The sequence below is a fragment of the Pipistrellus kuhlii genome, unplaced genomic scaffold, assembly GCF_014108245.1.
Source record: "Pipistrellus kuhlii isolate mPipKuh1 unplaced genomic scaffold, mPipKuh1.p scaffold_m20_p_4, whole genome shotgun sequence".
Lineage (NCBI taxonomy): Eukaryota > Metazoa > Chordata > Mammalia > Chiroptera > Vespertilionidae > Pipistrellus > Pipistrellus kuhlii.
In genome coordinates, this window is record NW_023425540.1 from 12,805,752 (window position 1) to 12,830,542 (window position 24,791).

The 24,791-nt window shown below is 37.4% G+C and overlaps 1 protein-coding gene across 1 annotated transcript in view; it reads right to left on the reverse strand.

Moving 5' to 3' along the window:
- The window catches only part of DNAH5 (dynein axonemal heavy chain 5), a 193,852-nt gene that overhangs the window by 79,213 nt on the left and 89,848 nt on the right, over positions 1–24,791 (reverse strand). The window contains exons 31-43 of the mRNA XM_045571576.1: positions 23,222–23,385; positions 20,730–20,886; positions 17,778–17,990; positions 16,536–16,760; positions 14,968–15,140; positions 12,924–13,102; positions 12,349–12,536; positions 11,851–12,045; positions 10,373–10,507; positions 9,452–9,559; positions 6,782–6,935; positions 3,240–3,386; positions 2,150–2,391 (exon numbers count right to left, since the gene is read on the reverse strand). Of these exons, the coding sequence (XP_045427532.1) occupies positions 2,150–2,391; positions 3,240–3,386; positions 6,782–6,935; positions 9,452–9,559; positions 10,373–10,507; positions 11,851–12,045; positions 12,349–12,536; positions 12,924–13,102; positions 14,968–15,140; positions 16,536–16,760; positions 17,778–17,990; positions 20,730–20,886; positions 23,222–23,385 (2,280 nt within the window). The remainder of the gene's footprint in view (positions 1–2,149; positions 2,392–3,239; positions 3,387–6,781; positions 6,936–9,451; positions 9,560–10,372; positions 10,508–11,850; positions 12,046–12,348; positions 12,537–12,923; positions 13,103–14,967; positions 15,141–16,535; positions 16,761–17,777; positions 17,991–20,729; positions 20,887–23,221; positions 23,386–24,791) is intronic.

The following is a 24,791-nucleotide window of genomic DNA, read 5'->3' on the forward strand; positions in this document are numbered from 1 at the left end:
TCACCTACTTCACTACACATATGCTCAATTTGTGAATCCAAAATGGAGGAAAAGGTCTTCAGCTCTTGATTAAAATTTGCTAGAAAAAAAATAAGGGGGCAATAACATGGAAATAATTTTTTAAAACAAAGCAGAATAAAAGGTCAACAAAGGAAATCCATACCCAGATTTTGCAAAATGGAAAACAAAGATTTTCACCAATAGTTTAATTAATAACCAATGTAGAAAAATATCAAAGAATTCTCAAGAAATTAGAGAATTTAGTCATCTGTGGAACCCAATATTAGGAAGCACAGGTTATTCATAACAAAAAATAGAATTTAACACAAAACAGTATTTTCTTAAGGGGAAGAAAGTTCCTTTGGCATATAGACATCAGCTCATTCTTAAAGACTCCAAACAGAAGCAATATAATGTTGGTTCCAAATATTTCATCAACTCATGAAATGAAAACAAGACAGCACTTTTGAGTCGATGGGACCAAAAACATCAACTACGGGCCCAGTAATCAGCTTGGTTCCCTGGAGCTGAGATTCCCATGAACACCCTCCTCATTGTTCTGTCCTCTCATAGCTCCCTCAGTGCGGCCTTGTACTGCTCCCTGATTACTGTGAGTCGAGCTTCTTCCCACTCATTTGTAGGAAGTAATGGCATTAGTTAAAAGCATATAAAAATATTACATACGTCTACCATCAATGTAAATGTCCAATTCAGCCTCAACATTGACAAGATATAATGGAAGCTTATTTCATAAATAGCAATATTTATTAGCTAGTAGCATAAAAGTATTTTTAAAACCTTTGTGAACTGGTAGTATTTGGGGGAAATCGCATAAATACACTTTGACTTGGAGTTTGCTGTATCTGTAGTTACCAAGCCTGGGAGGGGTGGGGTAGGGGGGTAACCAATCATCTGTGTTATAAGAACTGTCACTGGTGACTATTTTTGCAAAACCAGGGTTGGGAACACTTGCTCTGTATTCTCCCTAATGAATGGATAATGTATTTGTAAAACCTGAAACCTTTAGAAGAATTTTTAGTGATATAACCAATGTCAGTATCATTTTGCTATATAATCTCCTCCTTCACATCTTCATACTTTACCAGATGTAAACTCTTGCAAAACTCAGAGATGAGTAAATTCTGAAAATGCATTATCATATTAAGTAAATCAGAATATACGCATACACAAACAGAAGCACAAAAATTTAATGGCAATATAAAATAAACATCTACTTTAGCCAAATTATGAATTCATAAGTTTTCTATCCAAATCATCTCCAAAACATGTATGTAATTAAAAATAATCTAACGATGTCAAAAAAGGTTTTATAGATGGCTTATCTAATAAGCATTCTGCCTTACACTATAGTATCTATTTAATTATAATTTAATTATAAGTAATATACTCTAGAATATATTGGTAGTAATAAAATAATATCCCTTATCATGCATTAAAAAGAAATTATCTGAAATACTATTTCCAAGTAAAACTTAAAATATTATAATCCTGAGTCTAATAAAAATCCCTTCTATGCAATTTTAATAAATTGTCTTCTTCAAGTTAATATTCTAAGATGGCTGCTCCCAAACTTTATGCGAATGAATACCTTTTAAAAATGTCATGAATTCCCAAAGTGAAAAAATTTTAATTTTATTTATTCAGTCACTGTTTGGTGGGGTTATTGATTCACCTGGGCCTTGTCATTCTCCTCAACCCAAAGGTTGGAAATCACAGCTCTCCCATGATTAGAAGAGCACTGAAGAAACCTGGAAGGGGCAATCAGGGTTTGCATGTCCCAGAGCATTCGAGGATCTCCCAGAAACAGTGACATTAAAGTGCAATCACACCCTGCGGGTCTGCGGGAAAATCAGCAGGCACTCTACCCAAACACTAAAGTAGGGGTGTCGAACTCAATCAGAGAAGGGGCCAAAATCTAAAATAAAGCCTAAATCGCGGGCCGAATGGTTTGCTGAACAGTCATAAACTGTCATTGTGATGGAAACGCAGCGGAGTGCAGTGATGACAGCGTGGTGCGGGCCACATTGCAAGGCCTGGCGGGACGGATTTGGCCCGCGGGCCTTGTGTTTGACACATGTGACTAAAGGATCTGCTTTCTCTTTACACAAAAGAAAACTTCCAATCATACCTCCAGAATAGGACTCCAGTCCAGGATAGAAGAACTCATGAAAACCATCCCATTCCTTGAGACGGTAGCAGGAGAAGCATTGTCAATGTTATGAGGCTCAAAAACAATCTTGCAGTTTGGAGCCATGGGAATCCGATCACCATTGGCAAGGGTTAGAGTTTTGTTATCATCCAAAACAGAATTCAGATTTTCAATCCAAATGGCATCGACTGGACCATCAAGAACTATCCAGATATGGTCCCCTAGAATATACAAGCAAAGGTGTGGAACGGGGAGTTGGGGGGGAGGGGGGGAGGGTTGGGTATACATACACAAATGTAGCCCTTATGAGTTTCTTTAAACAGCATTCAAACACCTAAACTGAATAATTTGTGCCTGGCTGGTGTGGTTCAGTTGGCTGAGTGTCAACCCGTGCACCTGTTTCAATTCCAGACCCAGGGCACATGCCTGGGTTCAGACTCAATCCCCAGTAAAGGGGATGCAGGGGGCAGCCAATCGATGGATATTTCTATCTCTTCCTTTCCCTTCCTCACTCTCTAAAATCAATAAAAACATATTATAATTATCCATATATAATCTGAATAATTTATTAATTCAGTATAGATTTCATTTTATATATATACAATTTTTTTTCCATAGAAGCCCACTTCCTCCAGTAATTTTATTGGAGAATCAGGTTTTTGTTAATAGTCTGTACTTAACTAAGAACATTTTTAAAATACTTAGTGAAAACAGTTATGGTAAAATCACTTTATTAAATATTATAAACTTTCCTTAACATCTTTTTCTATATCTTTTATTCTAAGAAATCAGAGGAATACAAGAACATTTTTTTCAAAAGGAAAATAATTCCTTTCTTAACCAAAAAAATAAATAAATAAAATAAAGGGGAGAAGGGATGAAAAGGTTTTAAATACACTAGTCAATAATTTTAGTATTTCAACATTCACAGATATTATACGGATTTATGACTTCTTAGTCTTAATTAAGATATTATATGGAGAATACAGTTTTCTACTAATTTTAAAGAGCCACCAAGGATTTTACTTGGAAGTACATGTCAAAAATAGTATTATAATTCATCTTCTACCTTTCTTAGCCCTCAATGTTTTCCTCCAAAGAGTAGAAAATATCCCATCAGTCCAGTCATTTGTGGCCACGTCGAGCCGCCCAAACATTTGTGGGGCCGTAATCGCTTTGGGATTCATCCTCATTTCCCGGTGTGGTTTCCCACAATCTAGACCAAGTAAATCCAAATTTTAAACAACTCAGATGTAGAGTGAACCATCATTATGCAACATGGTGCTAATTTGTAGTGTAGAGTCAGCAGGTGTTCAAAATATGAAAATCCAAAATTGCATTGAAAATATGTCTTACTGCATTTCCAAGTTGTCATAATTAGCCTCATATCTTAATGATTAAATTGCACTTGCTTTTACCTTCTGTAAAAGAAACTGCATATTACATAAGAGGAGAAAAAGGATGCCATGTTGGAATTGACAAAGAAATTAATGTAATCTGGAAATTCTTCAAGTTTCACAGCTCAAAAACCTTTTGTCTTATAGCGTACTAGATTGCATCTCATATGTGACATATCACCTAAAAGTGGCTTCTATATCTACATTATCAGCTTTTATTTGCTGGGATGGGTTCTTGCTCATTTGGAAAAAAAATAAGCTAAAATAATATGTTGCAGGAAACAAAATCTTTCTTTTGTGGCAAACCTCAAAAAAGATATTTAAATCTTTCAAATACTAAAACTATTCTTAAATGTTGGATTCTATGCATTTGGTTGATAATCAGAAAAGTGACAAATAGTTTAAAGTATAAAACCCTAAAAATAGATACTAAAATATTGCACACTATGGGAGAGGTTGACACAGGCAAACATACGGTACACACATGTGCATATTTGAAAAGGTGTTACATTAAAACCTACTTAGAAAATTAGACCAGAGTTCTCTTTTTTCAAAAATCACAAAAAGAATCAAGGTAATTATTTGCAGTATTTTATGATGCTGAAGTTCAACTTAGTCACAATTCAGCTTTTGCAATAAACGATGTTCATAAGACTGGCAACACTTTTTCTTTTTGCTAGTAATCTAAACACATCTAACAAAAGGCCAGCAAACTCTTGACATGTGTGAAAGAATCACAGGTGAGATCCAGACTTGGTCTGTTACCCATACAAGAGAAACTATCAAAAATTACATCATTAAGGTAGAATTATGTCATTTTCATTTAGAATATCATAATATTTTTATGAAAGCCCTAAGAAAAAGCATTAAGGAAAAAAATGTTTAACTTGCAAAATGTTGGTGATTCCTCTAATTTCTCCTCTTAGGCATTTCTTGAGTGTCCTGATCACTCCATCTGCCATCAACTGTTCTCCCCCATTGGTTAAGGGTATGGCTGCCTCATACATTAGATCTCACTGACCCCTATTTCCAGGCTGAGCCAGTTCTCTAGCTTCAAAGAAAGTCATAAAAGCTGAAAAACTGAGGGAAACCATTGGTGTCGAGGGGAGAAACTGTCCAACAGCCACAACAATAGCAGGGTCATGCCAAAAAGATAGCATTGGGCGCCAATAGCATCTGCGATACCTCATCATCTCCCCCACTTCCATCCACACACAATTACATTCTCTTCATGTCAATGGGCTTCCCTGGGTATATCATAGTCTGCTTCTGCCTCATATCCACCTGCTACCTAGCCTTCCAACCTCAGATGCAGTAGCACCTGCTCTGAAAGCCCTTCCATAATTCCTTGGAAAAGATTCTGCTGTCTTTCACCCTGCTCACAAAATAATTATCCAAACTTTCCTCATAATGATTCCAAGTTGACTTCAAGAAATCTGTGCCTGTCTGTAACTCATTACACTGTAAGCTCCCTGAAGACATAGCCACTTTTTTTTTCAGAACCTCGCAAAACCTCCAAGTATTTTTAATGAAAACATAATGGAAAATAAGGGAACAAATAACATACATGGGTCTTGCACTTCTTCAGTAGAAGGTCAGCCCAATTATCTTCTCAATCTTTTGGGTAATTACAGTTTTCAGCAAGAAACAATGTTTTATTTAAGATAACAAATGTTTGGCCTACCTATTAAAACTAAGAACAGGATAATAAACAGGAAATACTAAAACCAAGCACAAGTTAATAGACAGCAAATAGCCTAATGATTAATTCAACTTTGCAAAGAGCTTTTCCAACATTAGGGATGCCATATGAATTATCCAAACACATTATACATAATGTATCTGTATGGTTTAATATTTTGTGCTCATTTTGTTCGTGTCATTGTACCAGGTGCACTTGTAGTTAACAGAAGGCAGTTTTAGAACAACAACAAATGTATTGAGCATAATTTGAAAGGGAGAACACATCATTTTAAAGCTACATAAAAATCCCGGCAATTGTCAGCACACTGAAAACCACGTGAGAAGTCCTGCAGGTGTGAGCTCCATTTTGGTGGAGTTAGGTACTAGCTGAGAGCATAGTCCTGTCTCCATGTGAAAACCCCATAGATGGAAGTTTGATGCACAGAATTACTTCATCCCACAGCTGAGGAAACTGAGACTAAATCTGACATATACAGGACCTTAGATCAGATAGAGGTAATTCCCAGCAACCACCAACTCAGTACCAGTGCCCTGGGGTTCCAACCAGCACCTCTCCCTGTGGGACCTTGTAGGATGCATTCCCACAACCAAAGTTCTGTGAAATTTTGGAATTCTACTCTGGCACAGCTAAGGGATGCTGATACTCTTATAAAGAGAATCATCAATGTCTAATCAGAACCAGAGATTACAAGAATAATCATCACCATTACCCCCAGGTGACCTCAGGCTAGGGACTTCGATGTGAAGCTTAGGGATATCTGGAAATTAAGTGCATTTGGTTAACTTCCCCAGAAAAATACTTGCTTCCAGGTGGAAAATTAATATATATGTATAATTAACATATGCCGCAGGAATTTAAGTCTTGCTTGGATCAATTAGCCTATGGTAAATTGTTTTCATTACATGTTGTTTTGCTTAAAGTCGGTTTCCAAGCAAGGACTTACTGCATGTGGAACCTAAAAAAGCCAAACTCACAGAAACACGGAGTGGTGATTCCTAGGAGCTGGTGTGTGGGGGAGGCGTGGTAGGGAGTGGGAAGACATTAGTCAAAGGTTCAAACTTCCAGTTATTAGATTAACAAATTTGGGAATCCGACGTACAGCATAGTGATTACAGCTAATAATATTGCATCATACACTTCAATGTTGCCACAAGAGTAGATCGTAAATGTTCTCATCACAAAAAAGAAATGGTAACTATGTATGGGATGGAGCTGTTAGCTAACACCATGGTGTTAATCATTTTGCAATTCATAAATGAGTCAAATCAACACTTTATACACCTTAAGTTTACACAATGGTATGTGTCAATTATACCTCAGAAAAGATGGAAAGAAATGTTCCCCCCTGGTAGTCCATTAATGTAATATGTTCTCTCTAAAATGTAAAGCAGCATTCTCTCCTATAAAAATATGTGTGTGTATCTACCTTTGTTTCCTCTTGGGGCATTCCAATGTGCCACAACCAGTTAAATGTGTCACCCAGAGCAATGCAGCGTGGCTGCCCAGTACCTGTCATGGCTTTCATCAAGGTGTGGATGCAGGTGGTTTTCCCTGCTCCGCTGGGCCCCAGTGTCATCATGCCATGCCGCACTCTCTGTGTCTCAAACAGCTGGATGACTTTCAGTTTCCAAGGAGGGTGGCTGATTAAACCAGCCTCCTCCACCTGAAAACATAACAAAACCCCTACAGTGAGCCACACCAGCAGCAAGCCGGGCTTGCCAATGTGCTCAAATTAAGCATAGAGCAGGGAGTGGCGGGGGGGGGGGGGGGGGGAGACAGAGGAATGGGGAGCTACTGTTTAATAAGCATGGAGTTTTGTTCTAGGAAATGAAAAAAGGTTCTGGAGATGGATGGTGGCGATGTTTACACCATAAGGAAACTGTGCTTAATACCATTAACCTGTCCACTTAAAATGGCGAAAATGGTAAATTTTATATTACATGTTTTATCACAATAAAAATATATATTGCATAAAAGAATATATGCACACTGACAAAAAGCAGGCTGAACATAATCCAATGTTATAGCAAGCTAATAAGAAACATCTGCATTTGCCTTTGGGAAATGGATGCATTTATATTAGCATTTTCTTAAATGTACATCTTAAGAGCAGCTAAAGAATAAAGACTCAAGTATGAAATGTATTTTATTTTTTTAATTTTTTAAATATATTTTATTGATTTTTAACAGAGAGGAAGGGAGAGAGATAGAGAGCTAGAAACGTCGATGAGAGAGAGACATCAACCAGCTGCCTCCTGCACACCCTCTACTGGGGATGTGCCCGCAACCAATGTACACGCTCTTGACCGAAATCAAACCTGGGGCCTTTCAGTCTGCAGACCGACACTCTACCACTGAGCCAAACCAGCTTCGGCTGAAATGTATTTTAAATGTTCAACTTAAAAGATAGCATTTAATTACTGGGGAAAGTTTTAGCATGCCAGGCTGACTGAAATTCCATGTAAATGTCAAGCTCTTTGTAAGTGCACTGCGTAGTTTTTATCTATCAAATACATGTATGGAAGTTACTCTCTGCCAGACTATCCTAAATTTAATCTTCATAACAATAATATGAGACTGGCACTATGGATATCTTCATTGTACAGATAAGGAAACTGAGGCACAGAGCAATGAAGTAACTTGTAAAGTTATGAGGTGGGGATTTGAGCCCAAGAAATTCAGCTCCATGGCCCATGCTTTTAACTAGAATGCTATGCTTAAGCGCACTATAAATAATGCTTTTATTTTTACTTAAATAATTTGATTAATAATTATGTGTCACTTTACACTATGTATATACTCCAGATTTTTCACATGCTACAAAGTACTAATGCAACTCACCTTACAAATTACTTTATGCTTAGCTTTTTAGGTAATGCTACAGTAAGTTAGGCCATTTGATAAAGAAACCATTTGCAAAATGAATTTCATTCTTACCTGATTTAAAAAAAGACTAAAACTTTTATATATTGATGTTTAAAGCAAACTACCTATTTAACGCTACCATATTTCACTTTTATTACAAATATCTTCAAGAAATTTAAATGTATTTTATAAATATGAGCTAATCACCATTTCTATGACATTTTTCCTCAGCTCTTCTTCCTAGGAAAGGAAATTGAGGCACAAGGCTTACATAATTCATTTCCATTCTTAGGTGACTATAAAAAGTTAAAGCTGTACCAAATATCATGGGAAATCAAACACCTAATGATATACACTGAGTGGCCAGATTATTATTGTGATCTCTGAACACATAATAACCTGGCCACTCAGTGTGTGTGTGTGTGTGTGAGTGTGTGTGTGTGTGTAATTTTTTTTAGAAGCTCGGTGCATGAATTCGTGCATGGGTGGTCTAGCCAGCCTGACCAGAGGGAGGGGACATGTGCAGTTGGCCCGCCTTCCAGCTGGTAAAATTCCTGGTCAAGGGGACAATTTGCATATTAGCCTGTTAGACATACAGGATATACACTGAGTGGCCAGATTATTATGCTTTCAGAGGTCATCATAATCTGGCCACCCAGTGTAGATACCTAGCAGTCTCCCCCAGAGCCCCAGGGAGGAATCACAAGTGATTGTAGGAGAGAAAGATGATGTCTGAGGGGCCACATGAGATCATTGTATCTGACACTGACAGAGCCACCCCGGCCTGGGCAAGGCAGCAGCCCAGCCCTGCCAGCCCCTGCTGGCTCATCGCATCTCGTTTTGGAATCTGGTTTCCATCAGTAACAGGGCTGCTAGCACGTGGCCACTGGACGTGAGGCTGTGCAAGGGCAGGAAGAGCCCTTTCCTGGGGTGCAACAGCCTCTTTTAAAATAGTCGTCACATCCAACCAGGTCCTAGGCCAACAAATAGAATTTAAACATTCTGAGGTTTGTTTTACTCCATTCCCTGAAAATATAATCAAGTAGTCTTGCAGGTGAATAGCAGAAATCGCTATTGTGCAAATTACATAGCAATTTTTATTAAAATTGAATGTATTTGTTTTATATGTTACTATATTCATTAGCAATAATATATTAAAATATACTCTGATCACATACACACACACACAAAAAGTAGTCACAGCCCTGGGTGTTGTTCTTGGAACCCACAGATTTGGGCTGCACTAGCTCCACCTGATTCCCTGAAATCCAGGTGAGACAGACTGGGTACTTGATACTCTGTGAAATGCATTACCTGTCTATCAATTGCCACCTCCAGTTCAGGGTAGCCTGCCTTGTCCAGAAGAATATTTGGGAAGAGATCTTCAATCAAACTCAAAAATAAGGGTTCATCCTCATCAATCTCAAAAAGAAAAGAAAGAGAAATCAGACCCATGATTTTGGCATAATCATAGCAATAACCAGGTAAACTGATGGTGCCTGACCCTGCCCAGCTCATTTTATCATAACCATTAATAAATAAATATCACCTCCTTTGAAGTTAAGAGATGTTTCCCATAAGTTAAAAATTATTTTTAGAAAAGGAAGGAGAGGGAAGGGTGAAAGAAGAGTAAAAATGGAAGAAAACAGAAGAAAATCAAATATTGTCTACATGACAACTTTCCTATGAAAGAATCAGCTTGGGGCTGATTTAAATTTAAATTAAAAAGAATGTTTAATGAGTAGCAAATTAATGAATTATAATTTGGTTCATACTTATATTTTAAAGTTTTTTAAAAATATCATTCTGTCACCTGTACATAGATCCACTGATATTGGCAAACTGGATATCAGTCTCTACCATGAAATGAAATGTACACAATTATTACACACTTGTAAAATTTAGCTACAATTTTCTGCCAGGCTCTGCAGACTTTCAGGAAAGTGAGATTTTAGCTCTAAAATACAAAATGACTCAAAATTTTTAAAAACATAACCTGTGGATTTTTTTTAAAAATCCATTTAAATTCTATTGAAATAGGCATATGTTAGATTAGACATGAGTTAGTACGAAAAGAATGGAAAAGTGTAATTTGAAGTTGTGCTCTCCAGCACTTTATCTGATAACGAGGCGTTTTAAATTGAGCACATTAAATAAATATCTCTACATCTCGTTTGCGCTCAGTTAGTTGAACTGATATTTAAGCGAGTGGAACGTTCCATCTGTGAACCGTACCAGTTTGGAAAGATTCATGTCTCGTAGGACGCGCATGACGATCGTGGACTCTGTATCTGTGGGGTTGGCTCTTTTTGCTGCTCCCAATGTTCGCAGAACGGACAGAATGTTGCGCAAGCCAAAATCATAATGTACCTGGAAATTGTAAGGTATTCCAGGCTTATTTTCAATATGAACTTACACATGGAGGCTGTACCAATCTGACCACAGAATGAGTAAAATGCTGGTGTGCCTTTAGAGAGCGTGTACCAACAGTTAGCAGAGCAATACATTTTTATCAAGATATTTTTGACCAAATAGAGAATACCCAAGAGTCCTTTCCTGTACCATCATTAATTTAAGCCCTTAGATCAGAATTGATAGCTATGTCTTCACAAGGAGAAAGGCATAAATTTCTTCTTGGAGTACACACATCCGCTTGAGCTTCTTCTTAATAAGTCACCCATAAGAATATGTCTCTAAAGCTAAAATGCTGAACCAGAATTAAACTGAGACCCCAGTTATGAGCATCATATGCACTGATAAGTAAACAGGCGGGGGTATTAAAAAGAAAGTAAAGTAGCTACATTCCAGGATTACCTAGAGGGTGAAAGAATAAGAACAAATCAGAAGCTAAGCCCCCAGCTTTATCATTGCCTTAATATATACCTTAAAAACTCAACCATGCCAAATTTTAGTACATACCTCTAATAATAAAAGCATAATATGCTAATTAGACTGGACAGCCGAATGTCTTTCCAGACATCCTTCTGGATAAAGCTGCTGCAGTTGCAGCGGCTGTGAGGGCCAAGGGCAGGCAGCAGTGGTAGGGTCATGGGGCAGCACCTTCCCCTGATTGGCCCGGTCAACACCTAACTGCAGCCTTGTTAGACTTTAAACAGAGGACCCGACCAAGTTGTGCCAGGTCGCCTGACCCAAAGAAAGCGTGAGATAGTAAATACGTATTGTTCTGCCTTAATAATTTTGTGGTAACATTATGACACAGCAATAGATAACTAATACAGAAGTAATAAATGATTGATTTTGTGGCTCTTAACTTTGAAATCTCATGAAGTCAGAATCTGCTACTCCAAACAGTGTAAGAAATTGATAAATAAGTTAATATATACAAATAACAAAGCTTGGCCAAATACTTGAATGAGCTTGAAAGTGAAAACAGTAAATGATTGAAAGGTTGCTAAAAACTATAAGAACACATAACACATATTATGATAAATGTATAGGTGGGATAAAGAGAAAACATTAATATCTATAATCATTCCAGAGTATTTACTTCATTTCTATGTCATAAACATTAATTTCTTTCAATGTACTTCTTAATAAGTCTATGCATACAAAATTGTTTTTATAATGTCCAACTTTCTACTTTATATCAATGAGGTATTTGTCAACAACCCTAGCCTACAATTTTTCAAAATGAAAACATTTCACTGGATAGAAAAATGAAACCTGCATAGAAAAACTTCAGAATGTCACACCTGTTTAGAAAGCTGCTCTTCACATAGCTTGTAGAGCGTGAAAAACTTCCTGGCCAACACAATGTTGTCAATGAAGCCGCAGCTAGCCAATTTCACTCTTATGATAATCTGACGGTCAGGGACCATCATGGCCACGGAGCGGAAGTTAATCTTCAAGTTTTCAGGGAGTTCCTGCCGCCCAGCATAGCCAGGATTCTACACAAAATAAAAACCTAGGATGAATGATATGATCATGGGGCAACCAGCACACAGCAGTAGGACATTAAAAGATCCATTATGTACACACCACAAATCTGGAAAGACAACTAAAGAATTCAACCTATCTCTCTCTCCTTTTCCCTGAAGAGATTAACTGGTGAGTTATTAATATGGCCTTTAACTCCAAAGGTTTTCAACCAGGAGTGAGAGTTATAATTCCATTCATAGAAAGTAGGTGACAGACCAACGAGATGTATGAAACCTGTGACAAGAGGCAGAAATTCAGTAGAGCTTCCTTACCATGGTTAGAAAAAGTCCAAATTCAGGGTTCATAGTCACTCTATCTCCATCAGTAAAAATAAAGGATTTCTTACGCTCTTTTTTGCATGTCAAAATAATGGAAATTTGCTGGGCTGCGACTGAGAGAACTGGTAGATCGATACGGTTAAATTCATCAAAACAACCCCAGGATCCAGATTGTGCCAGTCCTAAGCAAGCAAACAGAATGGAAAATCCAATTAGTATGCAATTTTGGAAAGCCAAAGAAAAGGAAATTACGCAGCTGCCAAGACAAGCCAGAGATAAGCTGGTTGCAAACATAAAGTGGGACAACCAGATCATGCATAGAGTGCCCCTAAAATAGCTCACAGCGTGGCACTTTCTCGGGAAGCACCTAAACTGCAGTGATAAAGAAGCATTGTGAAAGGCCAGTGGCATTGGCATTGGAGCCACTCAACACTGCTAAGATTCAGGTTTTCCAAAAAGTGTTACAACGTGTAACGATGACCCTAAAATGAAGCCAATTGAAACATAAATCTTAACCTATTCCACCTTAACCTAAATTTCCCATCGGATAAAATAAAGAAAAACATCACCTTTAAAAATCCGTCCAAGCCCTCGGAAATCCATCTGGTCCGAACAATTGAAAACCACAACATATTTCCCAAGACATCGTCCCATATCCTTGGTGGTTTCTGTTTTGCCTGTTCCTGCAGGTCCAGCGGGGGCTCCTCCCATGCTCATTCCCAGAGCCTGGGCCAACGTGATGTAACACCTTGAGGGGTAGAGACAACACTAGAGCCAAAGCACTGGCATCTAGATCATATTCTGAAACACCGCAGTGAAATGAAACCTGCACAAAAGAAAAAAATAAACACACACACACACACACACACACACACACACACACCAAGATCCAGGCCATTGTCCACACATAACATTTCCAAAACTGCCTTCTAAAATACATGTATCCTATGGCTATTACATGCATTAAGGAAAAAGGAAGGAGTGGTCTATAAAAACTCTTTAAAGGGTTAAACAGCCTTTCTTATGATAATGTAATTGCAAGTTTCCGAGTATGAAAAACAGTACCTAGCAATTCCAAAACTAATGTTGCAACTTCTTCACAGACCTACCACATCTGAAAAGTAGTATTCTAGGAAACATATTGGGAACCATTAAAGTAGGGCAACCCCGTTTTGAATGTGAGTTCATCATTGGAAGTAATTGGGGGCCAGTGGTCACATGAGATTTTAATCACACATTGCTAAATGATAACACTTTCACTCAGGACTAATTCTCTAGAACATGCCCTCCAGAGATAAGCAAAAACCTCTCAGAGCATCTTCATATATATGTTTACATGCACTCACACACTCCCCCCAGAACATCCTACATGTATGTGGACCTCGCTCTATCCTTTCCCTGCTTTCCTTTCCAGTCTCTTTGCTACTTTCAAAAATGTCATCATTCATGAATGGTGATTTATTGGAGCCCTTCCATAGCTCCAATAGAGTTTTCTGCTCCCCACCAGGCTGCTGTAAGCTCTCTGCTATCAGGAGTGTTTCATTTAGTGTCATGAATGAACTAAATGAACAGAAGAGACAGTCTAAATAGGTGACAGTGCTGCCACGTCAAACTTTTATGTTTTGCCTATTAATAGCTGTAATCTAATAGCCCAGATGTTCATTCTGCAAGAACAGCTGATGTACAGTTTCAGCTTCTACTTAGGCCAAATATTGGTTTATGCACAGCCACTGTGCCCAAAATTAATATTCAGTGCATCCCTGAGCAGAGCATATACAAGTGGTTGATGCCACTCAACTTAAATTAGATTAAGTCAGTGGTCGACAAACTCATTAGTCAACAGAGCCAAATATCAACAGTACAATTGAAATTTCTTTTGAGAGCCAAATTTTTTAAACTTAAACTTCTTCTAATGCCACTTCTCCAAAAATATAATAAATTCGCCCAGGCCCTGGTATTTTGTGGAAGAGCCACACTCAAGGAGCCAAAGAGCCACATGTGGCACGTGAGCCGCAGTTTGCCGACCACGGGACTAAGTGAATCACAGAGTATTAGCTATGAAAGGACCCTTGGAGATAGCCTGCTTCATCTTACAGATGAGGAAACTGAGTCCAGGGACCTTGCACAGCAGATCTACCTGACACAGCTGGTAAACAGTAATGGGCAGAGATCAGAACTAAACCCCAGGAGTGCAGCCCAGTGTCCTTCCCATCACTTTTCACTTGGCACTCCATTATTTTCCTGCTTAAAAAAAAAATCTTAATTATCTTTGTAACCACAAGAGATTTCACAGTCCCTAGAGCAGTCCTGAAGGCCCATGTGATTTGCACCTATTGACACATGGCAATTAATTCCCTTTCTTGCCTGTTTTGATGTCCGCAGAGATCACTTGACCTGTGCTTCTGTAAGACTGAAGGCAAAAGGAGCAAAGTCTGTCTCAAACACAAACCTAAACCCCATGTGAAGACACATCTTGTAAGGCTAAGTATACTGAATTTCAAAGACTTTGGTATAAAAGAGCTTATAAACTATGAAAGGACATTAAGCAGAAATCCCCTGAGCAAAGGAAGGGGTGGAGGGAGAGGTTGTGGAATCACAGAATCTTCCCATCACCTGTCTGTGAGTGGAGTTATGACAAGCCTGTCAGTGCAGCCTAAAAATTCATTCTGGTATATGAAAGCCACATCTGTGATGTGAATCATCATCTTGTCAGAATCTTCATTAAAATAAAATCTGCACTGCTTCAGCCACTCAAAGTCTGTAGGGCTCTTGATATGCATCTGACACTGGAATGCAAAAGGTATTGGTTAAAACTGGGATGAGAACTATGTATTAAATGTGCACATTAGCATGCATGAATATCATAATTTGAAGCCAACTGAACTCAAAGACCACCCAACTAGGTCGGAGATATCACCTACATCACGATCTAACCCACTCATCTATTGATCAGCAAAATAACAGAGACTTTGGAATATATGGGCATGGAAAACTCAAGAGAAACTTCTCATTGTGTTCCACAAATTAAAGAGCATGACATATTTTAATAGTAAGATATTCATTTCTTAAATTTCTCCCTTAAGTGTCCAATACCACAGTCCTAACCATGAAATACAAACAATGAAAACATATTTTGGTGTTCAAAGACAAAGACTAAACAATCTCATGAGAAAAAAAAAAAAGTCATCTCTTATGATTATGACAAAGTACATTGTTGGTTTTATTTAAATCCATTAACTATTGTTCCTTTGATTGGCAGAGGGCAAAAATAGCTAATGGCAGGTTATTGCTCGGCAATACTTTTGTCTGAATATTTTAACCTAAATTTTGAGCCACTTTAATCATTTTTCTTTGACAAATAGAAAATCTAAAATTACCCTGAACCCTTATTTCTCAGAGGGGCAAAGAGGGTGCTTAAATATTAAGAGAAGATTAGCTCACAACAGCTTGAATGTGCTGTCATTATTTCCATTATATTATATTAGAACTAATCTTTCATAATATTTTTTACATAGTGGGGTGAGACACGATCCAGAAAATTATTATGAAAATAAGAGCTTTGTGCCTCTTATCTAATGTCCTATTTTATAGTAGAGGACAAATTTCATGTCTTTTCACATTTCCTATTTTCAAGAGCTGCTAAACTCTTTTCTACCTTGTTCTCTTTTAAAGGCAAAAATCTGCATGACACCTGAATGTCACCATCTATATTAGAAAAGACCATTTGTGGTCAATGACATAAAATGTAGCAGAACTTGTTAAAGATGTGATTTACCAAAAGCCTTAACTAAAATACTAACTGCTCTACTAGCAATATTACTTACCAATTCTGTATCAAGAAACTGGTCATCCTTAACTAATATCTAAAAAATGCACAAGACAAGTGAACACTTTTCAGGATGCTACATGACATTCTAGTATTTAAAATAATCACATAACAAATTTTAAAACAAAATCTAATTTCCTCAATAACATCTTAGCAAAGACTGTTGGAATATGACTGAAATTTTGTTGAAAGACTGAAAAGAAAACCTGACAAATAAACTCTCAATGTGAAGATGAATTTTTGCCTGAATTTAACCTTTTCATTGAATTCATTGAAACTAATTCCAGTGGGTCAGCACAGATAGTGGCTAGTATTTGCTCTTCTGTATATGCTACAGCATTCATAGAGCATTTACCAGGTCATCAAAGATATCCCTTTGGTGCACGTGAATAGTTATCAACGTCTCATATTTAACTCGTTCCATGGAACTCAGATCCTTGGTTGTGAGTTCTATCAATGTGTTCAGCAGCTCCAAGAAAGACTGATTGGTTTTCTGCATGATTTTTTTATCAAACTTGGCATTTTTAAGGGCTTCTTCTGAATCCCGTGTCCATATCATTTGAATTCCTAATAATCCAACCTATGGAAATAAAAAGGACTTCATGAGTATATATGGAATATGAATAGAATTATACACCTAATACTTATACAATTTTATTAACCAACTAGAGGCCTAATGCACGAATTTCATGCATCACTCCAGCTTCCCTCCAGCACCTGGTACCCAGTAATCCCTCCAGTCACTGGCAGGGAGCCGGGCTTCTCTCACAGCCTTGGAAGGTCATCTGGTATAGTTAGCATATTATGCTTTTATTATATAGATGTCACCCTAATACGTTCAATAAAAAAGATTAAAGAATTAAAAATAAAATTAAAAGATAAACAGGAATTACAGTGTAGTAAATAGTTGTGATTATACAAATATCTCACCTTTGATTACATCGACTTTATATGTTTTATCAGAACCTAGGAAAACAATATTCATATTGTTTACCTGACAATTAAGTATGTGTAGCTTCACAATCTATCTATAATATTTTTCTTATAACTTTGTCATTTATTGTTTAAGCGATAATTCTCCCTATCTAGATTTTGAGTTACTGGCAGGGAAAGAATGCATCTTAAACCTGCTTTTCCCAAATTAACACACAGTTTATACATAGTAGATAATTGCAAAATCTTTATTGATCACAATGACTAAGAAAATATTTTTTTCTGCATTTAAATGCTGAAATATACTTCTCATTTTTATGGTAAAGCATACATACACTCAGTACATTTTTATGATTTATGTACTAAAGAGATTCAGTAAGAAAAAAACTTTAAAATTAAACAAAATATACCAAATATCTCTACAACACATATGTGTGTGTGTATATATATATATATATATATATATATATATATATGCACGTACATAACCAAATAATCTGTCATTGAAACCTTTAAGGTTATATATATTTTGCAAATCCTTATAAAAATCTTAATATTGGTCCAGAGTCAAATGGAAGCCAGTTGTGTTGTTTACAATAGAAAATATATGAGCTCTAAAATGACTATTCTGTGAAAAAATACTTTCCAATTTCAAAACACTGACCTGAGCAGGGAAGGAAGAAAGAAATTCAATCAGTTGGAAACCTGTTTCTTGAATATTTTCAGCTGCCTGGCGAATCACATTATGTAATGAGGACTGAGATTCCTCCAAGAGAGAATTGAGCCAAATTTCCACATTGCCCTCTGCCATCACAGGTTTATCCAATTCAATCGTCTCACCCTCTCGAGAGGAAATTGACAGGATGCGATCATAGATCTATGTTAGAAGCCAAAAAAAATAGCTATGTTCATATAAAGCATATATTCCTCCATTGCCCTCGTGACAATGTTTTCCTTCCGACAGAAGCTAAGCTACAGATTATAACATAAAAGTCAAAATATGACATAAAATCAATTTCAAAACAGTAAAAAAAGAAGTTATCCAGGAAGCTAAAAAGGAATACTAAATCCATTCTAAATAGTCTATACTTGAAAGGAGAAAACTTATTTTATAAAAGAAATATTCAATACAAATGTCACAATCAAAAAATTTCTAGTTCCCCAATGAAATGAAACTTTCTAAGAGATTGTCATCCATAACACAAGTTGACATTAGCAGTGACCTGGCCAATATGTTCAAGCAAACACCTTACAAGGTAACTTCAATTCTGTACGAAACAGTGTGCTCCTTACAGGAGCTATTGGTTGCTCACAGTGTTCTCTCCTTCAAACCCAGTTCCTCATCTGGTCGTTTCACTTCAATTTCCATGCAGTTTCACTTTCAATTTCCATGAGGATAGCATGGTGTTTGAGATTCTAAAATACATATTTGAATGATGTTCTGCCATTCACTGATCAGGCAATGTTGGAGGACACATTTCTGAGACGAAATCCCTTGCCTAAAATTTGACATTACAAATAACACCTTCCTTACTTCCCTATTTCACTACCAATCTTCTTGTTCATGCCAATTGAAAAAAAATAATAATGCAAACTATAAAGTAAACATGAATATATACTGATTTTCTTCATTAATAAGTGGTCTCAAATTTAGAACTGAATCCTAAACGTCAGCTTTAGAACTGTATTAATGAAGCCAATGAGTCTTAAATTTCAGGGCCTCTCATTTACATGGACCCATTCCAAGGTTCTAAATATAAATTGGTATTTATACTTTTATAATATTTAGGACCCACAAAACCGTAATCTGCCATTGGCTGTAGACACCTTATGGCAGAAACAACAACAAATAATCAATGTGTGTGTTTTTTAAGTAATTGCGATGAACAGCCGCTAAATATGAGGAAATTTAAATTATCTTCACTGTACAATGAGAGAATGGAAAGCTTCACCAAGCACCATGAAATTCTAGTGCTTTCACTGAAGGATCTAAGCAGAACATCAGAAAGAACTTCCTAGGTAATTCAATCCCCTCTTTCAACCCACGAGCCCAATAAATTTACACAAACACTAATTTAAAACAATTTCTATGTTTTCCATTCCTCTCCTTTCACCCCATTGGTCAAGACTTTATTGCAGCAGCTCAGCTTGCTGACCTTGCAATCACTTCTGACACTGGTTTCCATGCTCCCCTCTATTCCAGCACCTACTTGAGCCAGAGAATCCTTCTGAAGCTCACATCAGGTCACTGGCCCGCCCTGAGCAAAAACCTCCCTCGTATTTGGTCACATTCACAATGGAGTAGAAGGACATAGTGTGATGCACTTGGCCTTTTGAAATCTGGTCCATGCCTCCTTCTCCCTTTGCTCATCACTTCTGGTTGTGGGTTAAATTGTGTCTCTCCGCCCCAAACTATATATCAAAGCCCTAAACCCCAGTACCTGTGACTAGGACCTTATTTGGAATTATAATCAAGTTAAGATGATGTCCTGGATAATGGTGGACCCTAATCCAATCACTGGTGTCCTTAGAAAGAGAAGGAAATTTAGAGACGGACACACTGGGAGAATATCACGTGAGGACAAAGGCAGAGATTGAAGTGATGTGTCTACAAGCCAAGCAGCACTAAGGGTTTCTGACCACCACCTGAAACTAGGGCAGGCATGGAACAGATTCTCCTCACAGCCTACTGACATCTTAGTTCAGAATTCCAGCTTCCAGAACTGTGAGAGAATAAACTTGTGTTGTTCCAATCCAGGAAAGCTTTGGGAAACTAACACACTCCCTCACACACCCTCATTCCTGCCCATACCTCCACTTGCCCTTCCTTCTGACTAGACCATATGTCTATCCATTCTCCACTTGCTTTATTATGTTCCACTCACCTTCAAAAGAATCCATTCAAACACCATCTTCTCCTGCATCAAGCCTCCTCCCACGCCCCTTATACCCAGGTGAGGACTCCCTGACAAGTATTTCTCTTTCTGTGCATAATACAAGCACAGAAAGTCAAAAACTACCAAGAGTTTCATTTTAATGTCAAATTTCTCTTAATGTGGTGCTGCATAAAAACGACTTTGGTACTATTTGTGATGCGTTTCTCCTTGAAGCCCCAGGACGAGCAACTGCCTGGCACATAGCAAGGGGCTAGAACTTCAATGACTGGCATTTAACTGCTTACAATGACGTCACTGTACCACTGTACTAATGGCAAGCTTGGGACGCCACCAGAGCGTGAATTCCCGGAGCTCTTTATGCTCCTGCTGTCAAGAGGTCATCTGGCACAGCATGTGGTAGTTGCTCAAGTGCAGATTGCATGCTGGGATGAGCAACTGGTGCTTTCTTTGATTGAGTTTCTAAGCAATTAACTTGGCATGTTAAACCATGAAAGCTACATACATTACATGCTTAATCATAGTTAAACTATTTGTTATACAAATCTACACTCTAGATATTAAAAAATTACATAGTTCTGCAGGTAAATTGGGCTCAAAAGCTTGTTTTTAGTCACCAGCTGAGAGTTAATGGCCAGGGAAGTAAGAAGAGAGCTGTTTAGTAAAGACAGCAGAGATCCTAAATATGGTCATTGTTGGCCAGTGATTAAAGTTAAGCAAACCTTCTCATGGAACTTGACACTTTTAATGTTGTCAAACACGTTCAGCAGATGGGCTTGTATAGTGTGCGCATCTGAGGCCTGCCCCAGAATCTCCAGAAGGGCCGGGTCCGAGACGAAGAAGAAGCGAGGAAAGCAAAGTCGTTTTTTCTCCAAGTATCTAAGCAGGAAGGAAAAAAATAAATGCCATAAACACACAAAGCAGGACTCTCTAGGAATAAATTACTGGATAGAAAAGGGGGGAAAGATTTTTGAAACAATCTGATTTTCCCACATAATCTTCAATTTTTTTTGTTTTGTTTTGTTCTGTTCCTGGTTTTGCCAATAGCATTCCATCTTCCGATGGAGAAGCAATTTCTTTTTTCCAGAATTGCTGGAAGAATTGCTTCACTTTTCACAACCATAATGTATGCATTTGACTTATTCTGAAAAATGTTATGCTTTCTTTGTAGAAAACAGAAAAAAATATACACAGGATATTTTTGTTTCATTTTATTTGCAATAATAGTACTATCAGATAAAGGGTGCAAATCATTTGTGGAACTGTATCTATGAAACTCCAATGAGCCCTGGCCAGTGTGATTCAGTTGGTTGGAGCATCATTCCAAACACCGAAAGGTCATGGGTTTGATCCCCAGTTGGGATGCAAGCAGGAGGCAACCAATTGATGTTTCACTCTCACATCAATGTTTCTCTCTCTCCCTCTCCCTGTCTCTCTCTCTAAAAAAAAAAAAAAAAAAAAAAAAAAGCCTGCACAATGGATCCATCAGCAAAGTAGAAACAAAATCCAACTACAAATGAAAGGGTCTTGGCTCTATTCCACCTCCATGCATTACCAAAACCCCGTCAATGTGCCCATCATTGCCCTGATTTCAACTGCACTTTGGTTTCTATGTTTGCTTTATTGTATGGTGATTCCTTATGTTATGGGTATTTTTTCTGTTATTCTCATACCTATACCTCTGTATCTTTCTGTTCTAGCACGTTTTAATATAATGAATGCAGTGTTAATTGCAGTTTCTTTTTGAAATCTTACCAGAAATGCTTTTTAAACATTGTCCTGTTTTTATTTTTATTCTTTCCTTTGTATTATTTACTTGTCTTACTTTTTATTTATATTATTAGATGTTTGTATTATTTATTTGCTTCCTGTGTAAAATTATGGGCACTATTTTTATTTCCCAGAAACCGAATTCTCCTACAGTTAGTAATATGTATTGTGTATTTGAAAGCTGCTAAAAATAGATCTTAAAAGTTCTGATTATAAAAAAAAAAAAATTGTAACTGTGTTGTGATGGATGTTTGCTATAGTTATTGTGGTGTCATTTTGCAATATATATATAGGGATCTAATCATTATGCTGTACACCTGAAATTAATATAATGTTACATGTCAACTAGAGGCCCAGTGCATGAGTTTAGTGCACTTATGGGGCGGGGTGGGGGGCCTTTAGCCTGGCCTGCCACCCTCTCACAGTTCAGGAGCCCATGGGGGATGTCCAACAGACGGCTTTTCCCACCACCGCCACTGCTCACCAGACAGCTGTGAGCCCAGCTCAGGACTTCTGGCTGACCAGAGCTTCCCCTGTGGGAGCTTACTGACCACCAGGGGGCAGCTCCTGCATTAGGCATCTTCTCCTTGTTGGTCAGTGCATGTCATAGTGTCCAGTAGGTCCATCATTTGGTCAATTTGCATATTAGCCTTTTATTATATAGGATTATCTCAATAAATAAAAAATAAATGTATAAATGACTGTTTTTATTTAACATTTTTCTACTTGCATAATTTTATATTGACTCACTAAAGGGGGAAAAATGAAAAATATTTATTACTCTTGGATTTCACTCAGGTATCAAATACATAAGAGTGTGTGTGACTATGCATACCAATCTTGTTTCTATATAATTTCGACTATTTGTTTACACTACAAACTGTTCAAATGGTTCTTGGTAGACTATAATGAAATGTTTTGGTTCTTTAGATATTTATACAAGAAGGATATCAAAAAAAATACTATTGATTTTTAAAAGCAAGGACTGTATGTGAAGGTTTGCAAAATCTGGTCCCAGTAATGGAAGTTACTTTAAATCCTGTAATCCCAGTAACAGGACAAATCTAGCAAATATTCGGAGAGACTATAAGGCTCCAGACTATCAGTTTTATCTGTGCAACATCAGATATGAATTAGGTCTCAGCAAAAGAAAACTGACTTGGCTAATTCTGTCCCGTATTTTCCGGCGTATAAGATGACCCCCTAATTTTACAGTTAAAACATGGGTTTAGGCCTATATTCGCTGTAAAAGACTACCCCCACTTCAAAAAAAAGACTTACTTTGCCATCAAGATCTGCAGATAATTTTTGTGCAATTTTGGTCTTTTGCCCCCGATTTTCAGTTGACTTTTTTTCGTTTCAAAGGTCGTCTTATACGCCGGAAAATATGGTAATCTCTCTGGACCCCGCCATCTCTAGGATGCTGATGGAGCAGAGAACTTACCCAGTAAGGGATTTCTGGCACATTTCCAACTGGTCCAGCAAATGTGGTAATAGCTGCCCCATGGTTTCATCTCCGACACAACACTGAACCACGTTTGGCATTTCGTGCGCACGATTCATGATCTTCACCCAAGACTTATCTATATTGGAAAAGCGCTTGGCTTCCTATGAGAATGAGGTGACAAAGCACATTGGACACATCTGTAATCTCAAAGACTGAGAATCTCACATACCTCCTGCCAAAAGCCAGATTTCTAACCAGTCTGGGTACCCCAGTTATCCATCACCAAAATGTCACACAGGAATTCTCCTCAGGCCTTTTGCACCTACAACCTCTTTCTTAAATAAGAAGCGTTAGCTCATTCTTGGTACCCCATTATGGTAACTACAAACAGAGAACCAATACAAAAGTAATAATACAATCTGAGACAATCTGAAAGGAAAGGACTTTTCCACTGTTTCCACCAGTTATCTCTAAGTGAAATGAATTTTATGCTTTTCAGGCTTCCTGCACTGATCATTGAATTGCTGTGTATTTAGAAAATAAAATAATCATACAAGCTGAAACCGGTTTGGCTCAGTGGTAGAGCATCGGTCTGCGGACTGAAAGGTCCCAGGTTCGATTCCGGTTAAGGGCATGTACATTGGTTGCGGGCACATCCCCAGTAGGGGTTGTGCAAGAGGCAGCTGGTCGATGTTTCTCTCTCATCGACGTTTCTAACTCTCTATCTCTCTCCCTTCCTCTCTGTAAAAAAATCAATAAAATATATATTTTTAAAATAACATACAATATTAATTTTATTATAATGCTAATATTGTAAAAAAATTTCAGGAAAAATGCAAAATGGATAGATTTTTTTTTGAGAGTTAGAATAATTTTTATTTTCATCATTAAAACTTTCTGTATTTTTTTTTAATGAGCATGTACCATCAAATATGAGAGCAAGAAACCCCACATAGCTCCTTCAGTGTTATCCGTGCAAATTTCCATTAAGTCCAATCTGAGATCTGTCTCCACCCATCAAAAAAAAACATGACCAAATATGAAAGCAAAAATAAATAAATATTTAAAATGCTAGTGTAGGGTTGCATTCACTGGGATCCAAAAAAATTAAATCAGCTAACAGATATGTCCTCAATAATTAAACTAAAAAAAATGAACCAAAGAGATAGCTAGAACACCTATGTAAAGAGACCACTCAACCTAATTGTGCCTCTAAAATTCAAATATATTGTTAAAATGTTATGATTTTGCAAACAACTTAAGGTAATTGAATAAGAATCCTTGCAATTTGGTAAAAATGATGTGGGCTTTTTTTTTTTTTTTTTTTTTTTTTAAAGTACCTCAAAATACACTCCATCTCTACCTAGTGAGATGATTGCCATTTGATGAGGAAAAACACTCCACACTTGGGAAGAGGGCCTTTTTGTTTGGGAGCTTTTTTCCTACGGATTTCCACCCCTCAATTTCACAGTGCAGCTGTAATTAGGTATGTTGTATAGTGGGAGTTATTTTAAACTGTCAGTAGTAGAGGAACAAATTATCCTACCATTGTCAGGATAACTACTCC